General features: G+C 38.4%; 1 protein-coding gene across 2 annotated transcripts; it reads right to left on the minus strand.

Annotated features, from left to right (window-relative positions):
• Window positions 1-76: 76 nt before the first annotated feature.
• Window positions 77-13,114, minus strand: LOC112187300 (histone-lysine N-methyltransferase ATXR3). 2 transcript variants are annotated; one of them, XM_040514689.1, is made up of 21 exons: window positions 12,984-13,097; window positions 12,859-12,904; window positions 10,084-12,668; window positions 9,801-9,857; window positions 7,963-9,108; window positions 6,802-7,175; window positions 6,161-6,718; window positions 5,943-6,043; window positions 4,789-5,842; window positions 4,594-4,665; window positions 3,930-4,040; window positions 3,747-3,847; window positions 3,129-3,228; window positions 2,955-3,050; window positions 2,620-2,787; window positions 2,404-2,529; window positions 2,268-2,321; window positions 1,859-2,106; window positions 1,666-1,774; window positions 1,274-1,576; window positions 77-534 (listed from the first exon to the last, which is right to left on the minus strand). In XM_040514689.1, exons 3-21 carry the CDS (start codon window positions 12,539-12,541, stop codon window positions 358-360), a joined length of 7,413 nt encoding a protein of 2,470 aa, XP_040370623.1. In that variant the 5' UTR covers window positions 12,542-12,668; window positions 12,859-12,904; window positions 12,984-13,097; the 3' UTR covers window positions 77-357. The 2 variants fall into 2 exon arrangements, with proteins under 2 accessions (XP_040370623.1, XP_024181811.1); XM_024326043.2 differs by having other exon boundaries at window positions 12,859-13,114.
• Window positions 13,115-23,424: the final 10,310 nt, after the last annotated feature.

Below are 23,424 nucleotides of genomic sequence, written 5' to 3' on the forward strand. Positions count from 1 at the left end.
TATTTCACAATTTACAGGCCCCAATTAGAGGATTAAATTGCACCAAGTACTTTTCAACAGAAGAAAAAAAAAAACTAAAAACAAAAGCTAATGCCATGGACTACCTTTTCTATTTCTTTCTAAAATTAGACGGGACCAAAAACAAATGTTCTACCGCTAATAATGAATTACAGATTACAAAGATGAGCTGTACACAAGAATGAGAAAGCAGCGGAAAGGAATCATGTTTTGGAATGACTACCAACTACCCACATTTATAAGGGGAAGCTGTAAATTAAAACCGTAAATCATTCCAGAACACAATTTACAAAGCGTTGACCAGTTATCCCGCTGCCGGTTCCTGACGCTTGCAAAACTTCACCGATCCCACATAGCTTGATATATTGCAGGTCTGTGCTTTAACCAATGCAACATTTCTTTGTCCAAGAAAGAGTTATTCACAACAGCATCTAGCATTGGACTGCCAAGAACTTTTGGGGAGCTATTAAACGACCATATTCGATCCTTGGGCCAAGGTTTTTGGGGCTGCTTCTCCTGAAACATACCAAAATAGCCGAGTTAAACAACCAACAATATTAAGCAGAGTTAAACAGACACAAGTTTCCACCCGACTCCTGAATCCAGCAAAAGAAATGCTTTCCCGCTAGTTAAATCCTTGAACAGATAAAATTAGACAAAATATCACTTATCAACCAAGTCTACACAGCATGTAGACACAAACCGGAAAGATTATGTTGAGTAATAAAACATTCTAGACAAGATATTTAAAGCATTCTTTCCAACATGTATCTTACAAAATTTGCATTCCAGAAAGTCTCTAAACTGAAGACTTGACGAAAATTCCACAGAAAGTCTAAGTTGGTCAACAAAAACGGGTACACAATCTAAAAAGTAACTCTTCAATACAATTGAAAATGTAAATAAGGGCAGTGTTCAACATGGTATTTATCACAAGCGAAATCGGGTCAAGAAAATGATAAGACGCAAAAGACTCACTAACTAACGCATAAGACAAACCATTCTCTGCATTAAAAGGATCTGTTCTATTAGTTACAACGTTCACGCGTAGGTTGAGCCCCTAAGCTACCAATAATCAGTCTACCCTCTATTTATTTACATGTTCGGATCCTTTTAAACAAGTGGTCCTGGAGTTTTATAAGCAATGAAGACAAGCATTATAGAAGATACCTCTTGACCAAGGCATGGTTAGGAGTGGGGTTGATAGCATATTATTTCAAGAACTGAAAAGCACCAAAAAGTAAAAAAGACTCACCATCCTTGAAAGCATAAATTTGACAGCCTTTGGACCATAAACACGCTGCCGTGTAGGTTTCGAAATCTTGGCATAGAAGGAACCGATATCAGGTAATGATAAGCAACCCCTACTTGCTCTAGCCATACTACAATCTGGCTCTGCATTAGACTGATTATACCAAAAAAATAGCTGCCCTAAACAATAATTCTCCCCGTAAGTCTTGCAATACTCCTGAAAATCTGCCCCCGATTTGTTAGTGTAGTTGGGGCCCAAGTCAAGTGGACTAATGTAAACCGGCGGTGAAGTTACTGATTTGTATTCCTGAAAGTAAAATGAAGTATGATTTTTAGTCAGAACAGTAGAGCACAACTGAGTTAGAAACCTGCGAGGTTCTCATTAGAAAACCTTACCCGTATTCTAACGTAGCACCTTGTGTATGCATAAATATGGATCAAGTCAGCAGCAGCGTCATGCCGAGACTTGTATGTACATGGAAGATTCCGGACCTCATCTCTCAACCTTCCAAAGAAATAAAACCCATGAAGACAGCACCGCTTACAAGGTAAAGATTCAAGGCATTGCAAGAGAAAAGCATCCACTTACCATAGTAACGATCTTTTAAGTTCTTTCCAAATGTCATCTGAACTCGATGGATCATGAGCAAGCATCTTGGACTTGAGATCATTTAGCAATTGTTCCTCCACATGAGGAGCCATGCTCTGAAGGAGTTCCTCAACAACTGATCCTTCTCCCTTCCATACAAAGCCAACAGCTTCTTCTGGACTTAACCTCTCCAGTGGAGGTGGAGCATTCTTTGGGTTGCCAAATACGGAGCTCATAACATACCTCACCTGTAAATTTCACCAAGCAGAAAGTCATAAACACATAATACTGTAGATAAACCATAAAATAGCAAGCCCACCCAATAAATTCTTTTTATTATATACTTAACAAAAAAATAGGCAAAAAATGATGATGGGCTAGTTTATATAAAACTGAAAACAGCAATTACCTTGTCAAGAGTAACAGCCAAATTCTGAAGCCTTTGGTTGAACACACCCTCAGCCTGTGTCAAGCAATAAGCAATAATAACCCCATGTCACCCACAAGAGAGAGAGAGAGAGAGAGAGAGAGTCAAAGAAATTCACCTGAACCTCCGCGTCACTCTTCTCAACCTCAAGACATATATCTGAGAAATACTTCCTCTTTTCTTCTAAGTTGTGCTTTAAAATCACCTCAGGAAGCTTTGTTCTTTCGAAGTTTATGAACCTCACCTTCAAGCAAAATGATAGCAACAGCAAAATAAATGATTGTTGATTTCAAAATTAAAACCAAGCGAATTAGGAAACAGGAGGGAAACATACCAAACGAGCTGAATATGCAATCACCCAATCTGGCAACCCACCAAGCAAACAATTGCCTAAACCAGCTCTTCCCAGGTCAAGATAATCCTCCTCAGATACTGAATTTAACTCGCAAGCTTCCAGCATTAGATGATGACGATCCAGAATTCCATGCCAATCCTTCAGCACCTGATGAATAGCAAGACATTGATAAAAATTAGAATGAGAAACATAATGGAGATAGTGTACCACTAAAACTTCACACTGGTTGCACCAGCTATCTTTGGGCACCAATATAACGAGGTTAAAAGAAAAGCTTAATTCCCCTAACAGGTGCAGGTTTAACTTTCTAATACCTTCAGGAATGCTCCTTCGCCTGTCAAATTCAGGTAACTTCCCCGGCAAACTTGACTGCCACACAAACAAACTGATGCTTCATATTCTTCCTTACTCTGTCACAAAATAGACTTCAATTGTCAGATACAGTCATTTCTAGGAACACATGAGACCCATAGGCAAAAGAGTCAGACCTCCGTAACAGAGTTGTAGTCAAATGTGATCTCTTCACCATATTGAATTTTACGTACAGTGTAGATACCGATCTGGTAACGACCATCGACAGCAGTAACTCTGCACAAGAAACAGTAAATGTTTATAGAACTAGTAAAATTTGGCAGACTAAATTTTAGCATTATAATGCAACTGATTACTATAGGTACTTGTACCCTGCAAAAAACATAAAGAACCGCTAATAACACATATCTTGATGGCATACATCAATCTACTTTTTATTTCCAGCGTTTCCTCAGAGACTTAACAGCAGTGCTATAAAACTTATTGAAACGTGTGCAATCTAAAACTGCATATTCAGAAAATAAATATGCTAAAATGGCAACTTGTTCTTAAACCAATATATAAATAGTCTAAACATCATAAAGTACAAAAGCTGTAATTACGTACAAGCTAAAAGGTAACGTAAAACACAAGTAGCAAAAAAGAACTGTCAACTCGATGCAGCACCATATATCATGGGGATGTAACAGTTACAACACAAAACCGCAATTTCGGACTGCTTTGTAAAATTCCCTATATGCATGGTGAGACGAGCACGGTAAGGTGACTAACAGAACAAAAACAATAGAACTTACTTTGCTTCACAATTAGGTCGGCACGAGTGACAAATTCTACTTGCATAGTTTGCTTTATGCATGGCATCAACAACAACTAAATCATACCCATCAGCATCACCCTGCCAAATAACAATCAACGATCAGGTACAAATCAGCAAAGCAAACAGTAACTACCTATAAACTTAGGCAACAATAAAGCACCTTGGGCCTTTCAAGATAAATGTTGTAAAATTCCGGAGCTGGATCTTTACTGTTTTTCTGCAGAGAACGAATCCCATCTTGCTTCTCATACCATTTCCAAACAGGATATACCTGTAATTAACATTTTGAAGTACGGTAAGAGGGAATTTCATCAACATAGAAGAAGCTTTACTCTAAAAGAATAAACACAATAAAACAGTATCACTACACGTTATAAGAACTTTCCCATAACAACATCAAGGATTGCAGTAAAGGGGGTTCTTAGCAAAACATTGGATTGTCCACACCAAAAATTCACATCAGAAGAACTATTAAGAAATCATTTCATCTATAATATTAAGTAATAACTATCATAATTGATAAACACAATGAACATCAGATGCCCCCGTAACAAGATCAGATCTTGCACATGGTACATAAAACAGGACAAGGAAAGAATCAGTGAGAACCATGGCTTGCCTAAAATGACTCATAATTGCAGTTTCCCACCCACAAAACCAGACACACGTGATAGACTTTAGAAACCATGTTATTTTCTTTTTAGTAGTGACTGGGTTGAAATTTCAGGATAACAACTGGGAATGGATACACTAAAAGCAGTTCATTATAAAATGAACAAACTCAATAAGGAAAAAGAAATCCATTAACAAACATGCAGCCATACCTCCCCCAAAAATTCCACAACAAAATCTTCTTCTCCAAAACCTTCTTCTTTGTTGCAAACAACGCCGAGCCCCTATGACCGTAATAAGTTAATATCACAGAAGATAAAAGAATCAGCGTCAACTACAGGCATGGGAGAAATCCAGGAAGTAAGAAATCAAAAGGCAGGAAACAGCAATGGATGATGTGCATTTACCTTTCTATAAGCAACATATTTATCATCAGGGCGACTGTCTATGGCCTTCAAAATACCCTGGCACATTCTCACAGTTCGAATATCACTATCCTCTTCAGCAGTTTTCCGAATATCTTCAACAACGGGCCGCAAAGGATAGATCATGGGAGTAGTTCCGGTACCAGTAAAGTGTCTAACTTCCTTATTCAGGGTGCGAAGAAGCACATCTTCTATAAACAGATGCTTCTCTAAAAGAGGCCAATCCAACTCCTCTGGCATGGAATCAAGTAAAAGATTATGGCTGTAGGGATCAATTCCATAAACCTCTTGCTCTAGAACCTCATCTCCAAGCATTTTCCTGGGCTTGTAGTCCTTGACTTCAGGAAGTTCCATATCAGACTCCTCAGTTCCATTCTTCTGCGAATAAAGCTTCTCAACATAGTCATCCGGCAAAGATACCTGCATCTTCCGCTTTACATCCTCTTCATGCGATACAATAACATATTCATGAATGACTTCATATTTTCTCGTAACAGGAGGAACCAAGCTTGATTTGGTCATGCGAGCTCCCCACTCACGATCATCAGTCACAGAATCCGAACCCTCATCATGAGCTAAGCATCCATCTGCTGTTGATTGCCCAGGTTGACTCTGTGACCCAGATTCCAAGTCACTTTCTGTATCCGAGGCAGTACTCTCGGTATTGCTCTTGCTATCTTCAGATGACCTATCAAGATCATCAGATGTTTCACTTTCTGAATCCATAGATTTTTTATTCAACTTGGATAAACGCCTTCTGATTTCTCGATCAGATGCATATTCTCCATTATCCACACTACCATTCATAAAGGAACCATTACTCCTCAACTTCCTTTCAGACGTCTTATTGAGCTTCTTTTTACTCTTGGAGGCAGAAGAAACCCCTGCAAATGTATCATCTTCCCACGACTTGATCAGCTCATCCCTTGCATCAGAAGACTTGGAAGCCCCTTCCAAACGTGTGGCAAGTTGTATAAACAAATTAATAATGTGATTCAGGTGATTAATATCTCCAGCTTCACCACGATTCTTTGCTCTGAAAACAATAGAGTATATGTGTGTGAGAGAGAGAGAGAGAGGAGGGAGAAAGAATGTGAGACTTGTATCACTTGGGACAGAAATTGAAAAGAACTTACTTAATTGCATCCCTGCACATTCGACTGATATCCTCCTTCACAGAACTCAATCCTCGGCGAATGTAATACCCATTTCTCATTCTATCTTGAATTTCAGCAACCTGGTCAACCAAGAGAAGAAAGAATACATTTAATTTTTTTTAAGTACACTGGACATTATCAACTACATCCAAGAAAAAGATAAAAAAATATTATAAAAAAAAAGCGACTGCCAATACCTTGGGTACAAAGAAATCAGATGTATTCTCCTTCATGATGTCCTTCAGACTTGAAGCAACAAATTCCTCCATCCTCTTATAACCATTTTCTGATTTCTTAATGGACAACCGCCTCATACGAGCATCCCTAGATAGAATGGATGAGGACCGTCTAGCATCAAATAGTTTTGAACGTTTGTATAAACTTCCCCGGAATGATTGATTAGCTGAGTCTCTCTTATCCACACTATCAAAGTACACTTTGAGTTCACTAAAATCATCCATATCATTACCCAGAACCTTACTTCTCGAAACATAAGAAGATTTCTCACTGATATATTTCAGACTCCTTAATTTTGAATTGGATTCATCATGTATCTTTGTACCACGTGAGCTTCGGCTCTTAATCCAGTTCAGGTTCTGAAATTTAATGACCAACTCACCAAACTGGTTGCAACCCCTAATATCTATGGTAGATAGACAAGGAAGTGAACCAAGAATCTCTTCAAGAGTGTGGGGAGTGATGTTTGTGCAACCAATTAGAACCATAGAATTAATCTTCTCTTTGCCATAACCACTCTGCAAGCACAAAATAACATTAAATTCAAGAGGAAGTGAATATAATTCCAGCATATGCAGTGCCAAAAAAGAGCAAAGCTTACCATAATCTTCACAATCATGGAGTCGGTGCAGTTGGGACCCAAGGATGACAAGTCTACCTGTCTTGAAATATCCTTGTAAAAACTGACCGCAGCTCTCCAGTGCTTACAAGTCAGAGAAGCAATGGTAAGAGATTTCATGTCCAATCTTAAAAAATGAAAGACCCGTGCCAGCACATGTCCATCCAATAAACCCCAGCTTGCCATCTCTGATCCATAACTCAAGCTGTCTTCTCTGAAGAAAGAAGCATTACCAATTAGATCCTCAAATGCGGAATCATCCTTTTCTATTGTTTGCAAGTCCTCTTCTGCGTCATAGTCTTCTTCACTTTCATCAACCAGCAACCGAGTTCTTTTAGAAGAACGTGCATCACCATCTGCAGTTATCACAAGTAAATTAATGTGGATAGAATGAAACTTCATATTGAATATCAAAAGAAGATGAAAGGAAATGTAACTACAAACAAATCATATGTACAGGATAAACCTATGAGAGTATGGGTCAAAGGAGACAAGGCAAGAAAGAAGCGCAATCAATATATCAAAAATGTGCGAGTATGCGGGATGTAAATGGCAAATTGGACTAACAAAAACAAATATGTCTATATACAAAACTGTCCATGACAGTCCTCAACAGAAAAAGGTTAAGATCAAGCACGATCGTGACCGAAGAAAATAGTCTTCACCTTTAGAAAAAGAAAACTTGCATGAAATAAAGTACAGAAACAGAAACAAAGACAAAAGGTACATCAAATAATAGCTATGACTACATTACATAGCACACAAATCATGCTATATATTATGGATCACCACCTGTCACAAGGAGATATGAAAAAAAAGAAACATAGATGTAACTAAATTAGTTAAAATTTTAATAAGCTGCTGCACCAAAATCTCTTCACAAGTACGCAGCGAGTCAATAATAGCTGAATGGAGGCCATATACAATTCTCATTTTAGTTTCAACTTCTGTATCCTAGTACCATACTGCATTTCTCTAATGCAGAGATGTAGAGATGTTCACACAAAGCAAAAGACAAACAAACAATCATATGTCCATAATTACTGAGCATCAAAACATGATAAAAACTCCAAATTACTATTACCTGAATAAATTTTGCTCAGAAAAAGCAAGAGAAAATGGAAAGTTTTAGTGGTAGCATACCTGCTTTCCAGTACATGTGCTTGTCCAACTCTTTTTTTGGCTGCCTTGCATTAATCCATGGATCTAAAACCTCATTTATGGCTGCAGCAAACTCCCGACTTTTATAAGATTTCATCACCAATTCATGAAGCTTTCCACATGTATAACCAATGAACTGAGGGTGCAGATTCTGCAACCAACTCAAATTTGTTTTTGATTCTGCAAGTGTAGCACTTTGAGATTGCCCTGAAAAATTACTTGAGGTTCTGTTCTTCTCCTTATTCATTTTGGTAGCATCAGAAGTCTCAATGGCAGAGGTAACTGGAACCCAGACTTTATCAAATTTCCGGAACACACTGCTATGTTTCAGGATCACTCCTTGATCAACTAAGGCCTGTAGCTCAGAGAATGATGAAGGTCCTCGTTCATGCCCAGCACCATCAAGGTAGTACCAGTCTCCCAAATGCAATTGCAAGTCATCAACTGTGCCAATACGGTCTTTGGGGATTTTAATGGAGGAAACGCATTTGGAAGATCCCTTTGAGCCTCGGTCACCTACTGGTTTCATTTGAGAATCACCATCGCCAGATGATCTCTTGCCATCACTACTTGCGGAATATGACCGAGCAGACCTTGAAGGATGCCTTTCCATTCCTCGTGCTTTTATCCGCGGCTCAGAAACAAATGAACCGTGGTCTTTTACAACACATGCATTTATCTTGACTACCGGAAGGATAGTTCCTTTTACTCCTTTTATAACAGTTGGCTTACTTTGAGACACTCTATTAGCATCATCTGGACATGAAAAAGCCCAAGTAGGTAGATCAAGCCTTCTGTTCTGTGAAGGATAATACAGTTCATCTTTTCTTTGCCATCGAGGGTCTTCATACCCAGATTTTGACATCTGGCATAATGGGAAACCATCATTGACAACAAGTTTCTTTCTAGAAGACCTATCTTGCACACCTTCTTCGTTCCTTTTCCAATCACCACCCTTGCATGACCATCGACCAGAAAACCAGTCACCGGAATCACCACAAGAAAAAGCATCTTTGTCAGAGGGTAAAGTCAACCCTATTTCTGCTGCTTCTTTCATTTTAATGTCAGAAAATCGTGGTTCCTCAGTTTTCTGATCATTCTGTTCACCGATATGACCTTGAGAGAGACCTGAATGTCGTGAAATGCATATGTTCAGGCAAAAAGATAAATGCAAATTCAACAATTGTACATCTCATAACTTGTGTAATTCCAACTGTAAATATTTCAATCCAAAATGTAATTTCAAGTCCTATTTAACTCACATATATAGTGTCAAAACATCAATTTGTCATCCCACTTAACTTACATGTGCTGTAGTCTTAGAGCTTGTCCATAGAAGTATGAATATATAGGAAGATAAAGAATTGAACTTGGAAAAGAAATATATATATATATATACACACACACACACACTAGTTTTCTGCTCACATGCTCTCTGCATGTGTAAAATTTTTATAATTATTATATTGAGAAAAAAATGGGAAGTTATCTGAAATTATGGGTGGTTATTGCAGATATAGGTAGTTAACTATCTGAAAATTATTTATTTTATTTTTTACATAATTTTTAATTGTGCCATTTACCATACTACCCCTCAATTATTAAAAATTATCTAAAATTAATATAAGGTCTAAGGATTTTTTTTGTCTTTTCACACTAACTTTGGCTAACAAAGCCAAGATCTTCTCTTAATAATAGTATAGATAAAATAATAATATAAAATATATTGCAAATCCTCTTCTCTTAATAATAGTATACATAAAATAATAATATAAAATATATTGCAAATCGATGAGTAAACAATTCCAATCTATGCGTACCTTCACTGTTTCCCCATACTTCCAGTTGAGCAGATTCAAATGACATTTGCAGAACTTCTGCAAAATGAGAAAAAAGGTATAAGCTTTCACAACATAACCTCAGGAGAACGAAATTCACACTCCATAATTTGCAATCAACACTCCTTTCCTTTTTTGGTTGAAATTCTTATAAAAGACAAAATTTAAGTTACTAAAAAGGGAAAGATAGAGTGTGGATTGTAAAATGATAGTCAACAGTTTTCTTGTCTGAAAAAAAAATAATAATAATAATACTAAGGCATACCTCCAACAGCTTCAAGTTCCCTGCCAGGAATAACTGTTAAACCTTCCATCAGAGCCCCAACCCTTTCTTCAATGTGCAAATCTTCTAGAGGCTCAGAAGCAACATCTGCACACAACCCCGGTAAACTCCCACTCTGAGTACCATAGTGCCCAGTATGTCCAATATCTGCCAATAGATTGCCAGGAGCTTCTGGAGGGCTTACTAGTCCAGTTATCGAGTCCGATACAATGGATGGAAAATTTACGGTAATCAATGGCGAAACTGCATTTTCAACAGTTACCCACCTATCACTGTCTGAGTGCTTGACCATGTGATCGGACATCAGAGCTCCTTCTTCAACAAGTGCTTTAAGCTCACATAATTTGGAAGGCCCACATTCCACACCATAATAATCAAGGTAAAACCATTTCCCTGTGGATGAATCAGCAATCACTGGGACATGTGGTGGTGTGTCGCATATATCCATATCTTCTTCCATAGAAGGCAGCTCTTCAGGAGGGGCTGCACTAATATGAGAAGTTTCTTTGCAATTTATATTTGGACTTTGAGACGGTTCTTCTTTGTGAGACTCAGAATTGGTGTTTGTCTCCACAGTTCCATTAATGTCAAGAACACTGCTTCTATCCTGACATTCTTTGGCAGAGGAATTTGAGTCCGTTCCCGTGGGATCCTTCTGCACCAGCTTATCTTCGTGCGCTTTATATTGGGAGTTGCGCCTATCACTTGCTCCACTTTTGCGGCCTGTACCTCTATAACTAGAAGCTCTACCCCGGTCACCACGTGGTGACCGCTCCAAATAGTTTGGGGTGTGATCCCTGCGATCATGGTACCTAGGTCGATCTTGTGGAGACAAACTGCGGTTTCTGTGATCATAATTACGGCTCCGTTCGTATGGAGATCTCTCCAGAACATAAGGAGATCTGTCACGAACATATGGAGATCTTTCACGTCCATATGGTGACTTCTCGCGAGCATATGGAGACTTGTCGCGAACATATGGAGATCTGTCACGAACATGTGGAGATTTATCACGTACATACGGAGATTTCTCATGACCATATGGAGATCTCTCACGGCCATATGGTGATTTCTCACGGCCATAAGGGGACCTCTCTAGATCATATGGAGATCTCTCACGGCGCACTGGACTCCGGTCCAGGTGATCATAATACCGGGACCTGTCACGTGGGGACCGCTCAGAGAGACCTGGACTTCGCCCATGCCTGTCATAAACCACTCTGGAAGACAAAGTAGGTTCATAGTGCCTGGAAGAGTACTTGTCTGATGCTGGTCTAAAAGAAGGATTTCGATAAGATCTCTCCCCAGAACGGTGTGAATAATGCTCAGAGTGAGCAGAGCGATTACTTTCATCAGAAAGCTTGCGACTTTTTAAACCCGCATAATCCCCATAATCTCCATAGTGCTTCCGCTCACTACTATTTGAATCAGGACCATACCTCTTCAACCGATTAACAGAAGAGTAATCCTTTGCTTGATACTTACCATTGCTGTACTCACTGCTGTACTCATTCTTGTAGACACCCTCATCATCAACAATTTTGGAACTGATCCTCGTATTCCTCTCCTGGCCACTATCCCACCTGAAAGTACTCTTGCTGTGCTGACCCCCACCTCTACTATATTCTTTCCTTCTAAACCCGTCATCATTTGGATACTTGCCAGAAGGGGACTCAAATTTCCAGCCCCTTCCCCTGCCCCTCCCACCCATATCGTACCTGGCGGGCATTTTTCGGTTACTGTAGTCATCTCTGGCCAGCTCTCCTTTTTGCCATCTATCTGGAATATACTCACCTCTTTCAATTTCATCCTTGGGTGGTCTCCACGAGCCGAATTCAGCTTCACTATTTCTACTCTTCTCGGGATATATATCTGCCTTCTCTGCATCACCTCTACGCCATTTCCCAGAAAAAGACTCTCCCTTCTCCACCTCGCTTCTCCTCCATTTCTCACCCCCAATCTCCTCCTTCTCAACCTCGCTTCTCCGCCACTTGTCCGGAACAAATTCACCATTCAAAGTCCCCAATTCACCCTCTTCCACTTCCTCCTTCTTATCCTCACCATTATTTTCGACGTTCTCAACTTGCTGAGCAGCACTGTTCTCAGCTTCCTTCTCGGCTGCTTCCTTGGCACCACCACTGTTCTCTGCTTCCTTAGTAGTATCACTCTTCTCACCTTTAACCAATCCCAGCTCACTCTTCCCCGACTCTACGTTACTGTTGCTTTTTGCCTTGGGCTTCCTGACAATCCTCTTCTTGATCTTCATTACCTTCTTCTTAACAACCGGCTTGGAATTGAAGCCATTGTTAGCGGTGGTGGTAGTAGTAGTAGTAGCATTAGTATTAGTATTGCCTCCGCAAAGCGTAGTCTTCTCCGGAATTGGAAACCTGTCCATGATATTATGCTGCAAAGGCATGCATGCGACTCCTCCATCGCCCATGGAAATCCCAACCTCTTGGCCGAATTTCAAAACCCTAATTCTCCCCTTCCCCGGGGCTATCGATGCTCATACTGCAATTCGCTTCGTCTCCGCTCCGGCCCGGGAATCCCCGCTCCTGTTCAAAACCCTATTTTCCACAAATTCAACAAACCAATCATTACCACCCCAATGTAGGGTTTCCAATGTCAAGGACACTCATCCATAAAACCAAACCCAGGGATTAGCCTCTGAATCCATTAAGCTTCGGAAATCAAAACCCTATCCCGGAAACTCGAACAGAAAAAAGAAGAATTGAAATCCAAGGGGGAGGAAATTACCGTGAAATTGAAGGAGCTCAGTGAATAGATCGGCTGCGAAATAGAGCTGCGAGGCGAAGAGGCGCGTGAGGAAATAGAGTGAATGAAGATAGATCGAGAAAAAGCGACAAGGGAAAAGCTCGGACCCAATTTATCTCTCTGAGGAAAATCTCTCTGGGCTTTCTCTGTCTCTGTGCGTTCGTCTCTCTCTTGTTGCAGTTCTCGGTCTGAAGGAAAGACGAGGACCTCTCTCCGTGCTATTAATTTTTTTTCTTCTCCTTTTTTCGTTTTAATTTTATAAAGTATTGTGAATTTGTGAGAGAGTCGCGTGAGACTTTGCCAAAGTACTAAAATAGCCTTGGCCGTATTGGTCCACGTTTCATGAGGTCGCGAATTATGGATATGCGGATCGGGCAACGGGCAGCACTGGGATGGTAAATTAGAAATTAGAAAATATTATAATTATAATGAACATGCCTATAGCAAATTATCAATAAAACCATTTTTTTTAACTTTGAAGTCCAATGTTATTCAACTAGGTTCTTTTACAAAATAATATATATACAATTTGTATAGAGCCTGTTTTTGAAAAAAAAATTAAAAATGATTTTTAAAATAAAAATGAAAAAACAAAATTGTATTTTTTTTAATTTTAAATTACATACAGTAGTTTAGTGTCAAAAAAAAAATCTCCATATTTTCTAAATTGAGAGAAAGAAAAAGTGAAAAAAGTCAAATTAGTGTTTTCAATTTCTACGAGTAAACTGAAAATATTTTCTATTTTTATATTTCACGTTTTGAGAATAGGTTGTCAAATGCATTCTCACCCTATTTTCAAAAATGAAAATATATGATGAAAATGTTATTGAATACCACCTTGCTTTTTTTGTTTGATAACGGTTACTCTTTCTTTTTTAATTTTTATGTAATCGTTAGACTTTGAATTTAAATTTTTCGTGATTGAATTCATATTGACGAATTGATGGTCTTTATTAATCTTCCTATTATTCAATATTATTTACCAATGAAGGAAAAATGAAAAATTTATTGGGCTTAAAAATCCGGAAATTATTATTGAGTGAAGTGACCACAACTGTTGAATTGAGCTATGAGTTTAACTTTTTTTAATGTAAAGCTCTCAGTTGCTCACCCTATTTTTCGAGAACATATGAATTTACTTAGATAATATCTCTTATTGCTATCCTAAAAAAATGTGTAACATCATGTGTAAATTTGACTTTTCATATATTGTTGAATTTCCATAAAAATAAAAATGAAGATAAAATAAAGTTTTTAGATTACATTAAAAAAATAAAAACATCAGAGGTTAGCTTCTAAAAAAAGGAAACTTATAAACCCTTGTATTATCCTCCAAGAAAGTTGCAAAATTACTGCAATATGTATTTACTGTATGCAACATGGGGTATATGAGAAGGGTGTAATTGTCTTTTTGGTCGAACGGTGGGTTATCCATACGGGTATAGAATCTTACAAACAGCCGAGCAGGGTTATTTTGGTAAAGGCGGAAGGTTTTGGCGCTCAACTAGACTTGCGCGAAATATTATAGGATAAGTGGGGTTTGCAAATCGGAATGGAAGGTCAAAGTTGTTTTTAGGGTTGAGGCTTTCAGTTTGAGCAGTTTTAGCCCCGGTACAAGTGTACAACTTATTAAAATGGTTCACGTCCAAAATTCTTGGAATTTGTCAAAGGCCTCTCTGTCAAATCTTTAGGTTATTTGGGATTTTCTGGGCTGGAAACTAGGATTATGATCCTCCAAAACAATTCAGGCTCATGCATCATAATCCACCATAAAAATAAATCCAATCTCATTTGTTTCAGAAATTAACTTGGAGGCCTTGATAATTTTCCTAAGCATAAACAATAGAATCAATTCATCAAAATTGACATTTAGAGAAGGGGCATTATCCTCATCTTTATACAACAATTGCAATCGATAATTTACCTAAAAATCAGTTTTTGATCAAAATTTATACAACTAAAGAAATTCTTAAGAGTATATGTTTGTTCGAGTCAAAATTGGCACCACTTTGACGCACATCAGTACCACAAACACCAGCTCCACATCACTTTTAAAGAACCGGGGCTTTTGCTGCTTTGGTAATGATAGGATTAATGGTAAGAAGAGTGGTAAAAAAAAAAAAAAAAACAAAGAGGTCAAAAAGAAATGCATTATTATGTGCCTCAAATGATGATACCTAGTGTCGTTGACCAAAGAAAAAGATAAAATTATTTCTAGTTTTAGAAAAAGTGAGGGAATACACTTCAGACTATAATTTTGCAATGATCGTATGGAGTAGCTCTTTTTTTTCAACATTGATCTTATTAGTTATAACTAGTTCGCTACACGCAATTGTACATATGGACCTATGGTCCTATGGTCCAAAAAAAAAAAAAACCAGAAAAGTAATGGACCTATGGGGGTAGGTTGGTTGGGGCCCTATATTGATGCCCAGCCTCAATGCTTAGTTGCTTACCAAAGCCTAACCCAAGCCCAAAGAAGAACCAAAGTCCCAAAGCTATTGACCGGAGACCAGATCATGCATATCTGAAAAGTTTGAACTAATAAAACTCAACCAGATCGATATCACCTCAAACCATGAGTTACTGAGTTACTTTAATGGATTTGGATCGACTGCTCAGTGTCGATTTCAAGCACTTCTGTAGCCTTTGACGAGTTGCAGATTCGCTGAAGGAGGAAAGTTCCATTCTCAAGGCAACTGAAGGACTTCGCCTGAAGTTAATCCCACTACAGGCCAGCAGTCGCTAGGAAAAGAAGTCGGAAAGCGTCAGGAAGCAACACATCCCAGGCGAAATTACACTAACTGGTGTTGGAACGCCAGCAAGATGGACAATTTGCTGCTTGTCAAAAGCACGTCAAACACTTTTAACAGCTGAATGCTTGCAGGGAGGAAGCTTTGATAGGATTTTTAAGTTGTGCAATCATAAAACAAAATCAAATAAGTGGACACCTCGCCTTAGACGTTGCAGATGCTGAGTTATGTGCGGAGGATACAACCGAAAACGCCTTCAATCAAGAACATTACAGCTCCTGAACAGATGCATATATAATTATATACCATATCAGTTGAAGCAAAATCTATTCTTGATATATTCACTGATTGGTTTTGAAGCCATTCAGTGACTGACTTCATGAGAGAGGTCTATGAAGAGTTGGAGCCCCAACAATCACGTAAGAGGAAGATAACTCAACTGAATAATGTGATCTCAAAAACTAAAACTTCAACAATGAAGAAAAACAAAGCAATTTGAAACACAGTTGGTCTGTTGGTGCAATGCCCAATTCTATTGGATATATTACGTTCACGTGTTTCAAGCAAACCCACAGAGCAAGATCAATTGAAATAACACAAAGCAATAGCAAAACAATCCAAATGACTCCATCAGAATCATCAATTACTAAATCTGTTAATTACCTTCCTAATTAGGTGAGGAACGGCCTAACCCTAACCACTCAGACTTATATCTTTGTCATGCATGATATGGTCCTTTGAATTATGGATGCACTTCCACAAGATATTTTGAAGAAATATGGTTTCATTTGGATATTGAACATAGAAAAGACATGCATTTGATTGTGACTTTTGCGATTTTTACTTTAGGACATCGTTTGGATTAAATAGTAAAAAAGTAATTGCTTAATGACGGTTTGATTTAACCTTGTGTATGTTTTGGCTTTTGCCATTAACATCAATATAAAACATTTCCATTTGCATTTTACATGATGTATATGCCGGTTGCTGGATTAAGCTTGATAGCACTGTCTCTAGTATTTGAAATTATAAAGGAGACTTCTATTCATACCTCTTAAATTGGTATTTAGACCTCCTATTCTCAAACACAAAACTTCCAATCTTGCCCTTTTTTGTATCTACACAATTTTTTCCAATACAAGTCTACTAATAATGTCTTTTTTTTCATCACTTAAAACTTAGTTCATATCCATGACTTAACAGTTAATATCATTCACCTTGTAAGTTTGGATACTCTTATGAACCTCCTCCAATTTCTTAATAAAACATGTAATTTACAATACCACAGGAGAACTATTATCAAAATCAATTTCCCTAAACCCAAATCAAGCTAGCAACACAGTCTACTCTAGCCAAAAAAAAAAAACACTATAAAAAGATACCAAGATAACAATTAACGATCAACTCTATGAAGTGAAGCAATTAAACCAAACTAGAAAGAAACAAAAAGAATAGGAAATCGAAATTGTTTTTCGATCATTATTTTCTCGATTGTTTTTCACTATATTTTTTGTCCTTTATTCCATTTTACAATCTTTAACATTCTACCTTAACCAAAGTTGCCGAATAATCCTCATGTATGGATGTAAGAGAATGAGGGAGGGGGAAGGGGAGAGAAGAGAAGGTGCACATTTTATTTAATCTTTTTTATCTTTCATTTGTTTATTTTTTAGAATGGCAAAGTTGAATTTAAAAACTTCCAAAAATTGTTGGAGGTCCAAATATTATTTTAGGAAGTATGAATAGAACTTCCTAATTATAAATTCAAAAAATAATTATGTAAACTTTTTCACTAACAACTGATTTAAAAGGGTCGCCCGAAATAACTTATATTCATTAAGCTAAATAATACATATCAAATCTTTCGAGTTTACCCAAAACGGGCGACAATAAGACCATAATAATGGATTCGAGATCCGACCAGTGTTCACCACTAGCCTAGATTTGATTCATCTCTCAATAACTAAACTAAACAGTAAAAATCAAATTCACCATAAAAACAGCAAAGGGTTAAAAGTAAAAATTGCTTCATCCTTTGTGCCCACAATGTACAACTGTACAAGTACAACCAACAAAACTATGTGCATACAGAACCAGCGGTAAAACTGATCGCCGCCCTAATATTTATATATCTCCGGACGGATCAGAACATAAACGGCGTCGCCCAGTAAGCCGACGGAATCATCACCGGCGCCTTGACTTGGTCAATGCTAGCAACACTGCGGGACTTGGCCACTGTAGTCTTGGATGATGATCTGCCTTTAGAACTATTAGGAGTAGCATCCCCATCCTCCAAGATTGCGTTGAGAGCCGGCCGCCACTGCGTACCTGCAGACGACTCCAATTTCGGGGAACTCAACCTCCGCGAGGGCGGCGCGTGATCAGTACGCGCCTCCTGAGCAGGAGAAGGTGGTCGCCGCTTCGACGTCCCCGCGCGGTAGCAAGAGCGGAAATCAGAGAGGAGAGACTTCATGATGATTTTTGGGCTTGATTTGGTGGTAATGATGAAAGTAAACGTCTTATGGGTTTTGGTGAGATTGGTGTAACTTGTAAGATCTTTATATAGCGACTGTTCTTAGAATTCGATGAGGATGGGGTTATCCTTATCCGAAGCGTTTTCGGATTGAGAAATAAAGACGGTTATAGTTAGTCTTTATGAGCTGTAAATGTTAAAAGCCGGTTAGCAGGGGGAGGGGGAGTTGTAATTTGGGACCCATTTACCTTTTTTTACTCCGTGACTGATTTAGAGGGTAATCCTTATGATCTTATCCAGATATATATATCCATAATTATTTGATTCTAGACTTTTGGGTTGAGCACGCAATGAAACATGTCACCATCACTAGACTTGTAAGGAGGGCAAACCAACTCTACATCTTTCTTCGATGATCAAACACAACAACAAACTGAAATGACCTCTTAAAGCTTGTGATTTCAGGCTTCAGATGATGATAAGAATTGTCCCAACGTTAGATTAAATTTTTATTTTCCGTCAGAATTTTTTTTTTTAAATAGATTATTAGGTGATATTAACACCTCGTTAGCGGTCACTGTACAGAGTGCTTACCCACCCCATAAAGAGGAAGAGACCACTACATCCAGAAACCCTCAACCCGTCCCTCTATTTAAGTTTAGGATCATTAACCCAAAGCACTAAAATTGGTCAAACTTAACTTACTTATCCTTGTTTATTGAATAAAAAAGAAAAAGAAAAAAAAGTTAAAATCTATAGAAAATTACACACAAGTGTCATTCCGAAACTTTAATTAGTCATAAGTGTCATTCCGAAAATTACACACAGAGCCTCTCTCTCTAAAATCTAGAGAGAGAAAACAAATCTGAAAACACCATCACCCCTCCCCCTTCTCTCTTGCCCAGATCTTGATCCCTCTGGATCTAGATCGTCGGCTTGAGAGTTGGGGGTGGTCTCTCTCTCTCTCTCAGCTCGCTCCCTCCAGTCTCTCCGCCCTCAGTGGTGTGTCTCCACCCTTTTGTGGTGAGGTTTTCTTTGAGCTTTGGTCTCAGTTTTTAATCTTTTCATGTCTCTTTTCCATTTTATCTCTCCTTGTGCTTGCCCAATTTCTCATCAGATTTCCAGATCTATTCTCAAACCTCCCATCCTCCTCCATCTCAGACACCTCACCCTCTCATCTTCATCCGACTTTTCTCTTTTTCCACAACCCCATCTTCACTTCCAACCCTTGGAGTCTCGACAGGGATATGTTCCCTTAACTTCACACCTGATGATTGCAGCAGTACCGGCAAGCCACCGCAGTGTGTGGACATCGCCGGACCAGTGGTGTTGTGATGCATGGTGGTCTCCACCTCCACGACTACCTTTACTGAGTTCTATGTTTTTCTTGTTTCTTCCTGTGCATGCAATTTCAGTGTGGAGAATGATGGTGGAGAGTTATTTGGCCTCTGGAAGTCAAGCTTCTGTCGGAGCTCATCTGGCCATGGTGGCACCCACGGCGGCCAGCCTGTGTTGCAGCGAAGACTTTGGTTTTAGATCTAGGTTTTCTGGTATTTTGGGCTTTTGGGCCTCGACTTGTCAGTTAGTTCTAGTTTAGGTTATGGGTTGTCTATTGGGTCTTCGGGCCTAGGACTCCTACTTTTCTGTATTACCTTTGTAATATGAGTTTCATCTAATGAATGAATTTATTTGACCAAAAAAAAAAAAAGTCATAAGGCCACTTAATCTTTTTTGTATACATAAGGCCATTTAAGGCTTAAACTATTTTCAACCATGACAATTATACCCCTTCACCAATATGAGAAGAAATTTTTCTGATCTCTCACTTCGGTGATTTAGATCCATTCTCTCTCTCTCTCTCTCTCTCTCTCTCTCTCTCTCTCTCTCTCTCTCTCTCTCTCTCTCTCTCTCTCTCTCTCTCTCTCTCTCTCTCTCTAATTCCCAAATTGAGCCATAGATCGAATCTGTCTTCACCAATGCTCACCGGATCTCATTTCCCGAGCCATAGATTGAATCTATCTTCACTAATGCTCACCGGATCTCGTTTCCCGGCACTCTCGATATGCCGGAACTGAATTCAAGTGAGGACTCGACTCTCATCCTCGTCAACGTCACCGCCATTTAGGTTTTGACACCTTACTCATCGAGCTTCGGACAGTTTCGGAGTGGCTACGATAAGGTCATATTCGGGAGGAGATGCCGGTGGAATCGCAATCTAAGTTTTGGTTCAAATCAGTCAAGAGCTATTGTGTCTCGTAAGCCTCTGTCTCTCTCTCTTGAATGATCATGTTTTTAGTGCAATTTGTTTGTTTGGAGTTATTTGATTTGCAACTGTTTAGGATGATTCACTTAGATTGGTGGTGGAATTTAGGGGATTTTGATTTTCTAGGGTTTTGAATTTTTTGATCGGATTAAGAGAATGCCCATGGATATTGTATCATATAATAGTCATGAACAGAGAATGCAAGAGTTCTCAATTAAGAGAAGCTGGTGGTGCAATGGCTTCTCGAATATGAATATTGTATAGATAGGAATGGATCAGTAATATAATCCTGAATAAATGTCGAGTAGTTTGTGCAGATACTAATAAAATACCAATGAATAAGAATGAATGATATTAGGAAGACATTTATAATAGGCTGGGCAACTACTTGATTAAGCTTAGCATTTGATACAATATTCATATAGTTAGAATTTTAATCTGTGTTCTTTCTGTTAGTTTCTCATGGTGATTTGGGCATATTGTGCAGGCTAATTACAGGAGCATCAATGGACCCAGGGAGGAGATTGAAGCTCGCAAAATATGGATGATCCACTCTTGCAGCTCCTCATTGTGATGTGAAGCTAACAGTGAACCTTCGCTCTCTGTTTCTCTTCACTTTTTCAATCTTTTGGCCAAGTTGTACATGTGATTGAATCAGAGTTTTATTTAGCTGAATCTGAGCATAACCAAAGCTTTGTTTGGCTGATTTTGTGCCTAATCCAAGTTATGTGCCTATGTTTGTTCTGTTTGACTGATTTCTACTTTTAAGTTCTGTACCTATTTATTATTACACAGTGATAATAGCTTTTCTATATCTATGTTAGTATCTTTTCAAGCTAATGTCAGTATCTTCTGTTTTCATTTTAATGGATTTCAAGTCAATAGCTCTCTATAACTGTTATAGTGATTTTTCAACACAGTCATAGTAGCTTTGTATGTCTATGTTGGTATATTTTCAAGCTGATGTCAGAAGCTGGTGTCAAGCATGATTCTCAATGAAATTCAATTTTCTTTTTGTTGTGATTTCGTATCAGAGTAGCTTTTGTTGCTTGTGACAGTAGTTTTTGTTGTAAGCCTTCGACATTCTAAATTTATAGTTGTTTTAATGTTTCATAGTAGTTTTTGTGTTGGTTGGTAATAGCTTTTTCAGTCGGTGATAGTAGTTTTGTTAGTCCCTGGTAGTATTTTTTCAATCTTGCGAATAGATTTTGTTTTGCGTGGTAGTAGTTTTTGGTGTTGCTGTGAGTAACTTTTAGTGATGGTTAAAGTAGTTTTTGATGTTGGTAAGAGTAGTTTTTGTTGATATTGGCGAGAGTAGTTTTTGTTGCTGGTGACAGTAGTTTTTGTTTCTGGTGACAGTAGTTTTTGTTGCTGGTGATTGTAACTTTTGTTTCTGATGTTGGTGAAGCAGTTTTTGTTGTTGGTGGGAGTAGCATTTAGTGTTGCTGAGAGTAGTTTTTGTTGCTGGTGATAGTAACTTTTGTTGCTGATGACAGTAGTTTTTGTGACCTCACCGAAGGACTCATCAGAGTAGCTTTTGTTGCTGGTGACAGTAATATTTGTTGTTGGTGGGAGTAGCTTTTAGTGTTGGTGATAGCAGCTTTTGTGACCTCACATAAGATCGCCGGAAATTTCATCAGAGTAGCTTTTGTTGCTAGTGACAGTAGCTCTTGTGACCTTGCCGGAGGTTGCTGAAAATCTCATCAAAGTAGCTTTTTTTGCTTGCGACAGTAGCTTTTGTTGCTGGTGACAATAGCTTTTGTAGTAGCCGGAGACTTGCCTGAGTTGGCTGGAGATCCGCCGGAGTTGACTAGAGACCTCGCCGGAGAGAAGAGAGAGAATGATTGTTGACTTTTTACTCTAGTGGCATTTCTGTAAATATGTTAGTTTTTATATCTAAAATATAACACCATTTTTAATCTAGTGGCCCTATGAGGGAAAAAACTAGTTGGTGACCTTATGGCTAAAAAAACATTCAAAAATGCATTTAAATGTGACAGTAGATTTTTCCCTGAATCGTGGAAATAACTTCTTCATTATTGGATTGGTCAGACCAGGTCAGTCAATGAGAAGATGACACGTTAGGCATTATATGTTGTATTTCTATTGGATGGCCTGACCAATCCAATTGTCAGACAGCCTGACCAAAATCTTCTCCAAAATTATTGATAACCAAATCCAATGTTCAAATCGTTGGGCCTCATATGCCTAATTTCCACAGTTGGACCTCATACCTGAAAGAAATAAGTTGGGCCATGAGAGGTGTCCAATTTTCTTGAATTAAGGACTTGTTCATGTCGTTATACTACTGTAATATTGTATATTACACACGAAATGAAGTTCGATTTTGTAAACACGTCGTATGAGATCGATGGGTGAAAGGTACCTGTGTGTTTTCAAATTTGTAGATATCCTTACATGACAAGCATATAGGAACCAATTTGAATTTTGGAACTGAAGCGTGGGTGAATTTTCCTATGCTTAAAGAATTTTTATATATCACATCCAAGTTAGCATCACTGGCTACCTAGCTCATTGTTTTGACGTGGCATAAATGCTGTCTTACCCTACTCATTTATCTTTCAAGGCAACTAATTTCATAATTAAGAACACCAAACATTCAGGAGTTAGCATATATCGATCTCTTTGCCCCTTAAATAATTCAGCAACAAACAAATTAGTGTTCAAGGGTGCTCCATTGGTGTCCGCATATATTGTTTAATGCATGGTTTTCATATATTTGGATCGGAGCATTAGTAGATATCCCCATTCTGCATGTACCCAATCGGATGCTTCACTTGTTAGTGGGGATATACAATTTGTTCGCGATCGAATCGGAATTTCTGATAATCAATAGGATTTCATATTACGTCAACTACGCTTACTGGCTATAGTTTTTGGTCGACCTAATAAGATGTTATAAGTCAGTGAGCGGTGACATGTTGGTTAGCTAGTTTAACTAATACCGTGGAGGTCATAGATTCAAATCTCACTAACATCAAGGATAGAGTGGGCAGTTACATTATCGTTCAAAAAAATGTTGTAATTATTGTATGTAA

Source organism: Rosa chinensis, chromosome 2, assembly GCF_002994745.2.
Source record: "Rosa chinensis cultivar Old Blush chromosome 2, RchiOBHm-V2, whole genome shotgun sequence".
NCBI classification, from domain to species: Eukaryota; Viridiplantae; Streptophyta; class Magnoliopsida; order Rosales; family Rosaceae; genus Rosa; species Rosa chinensis.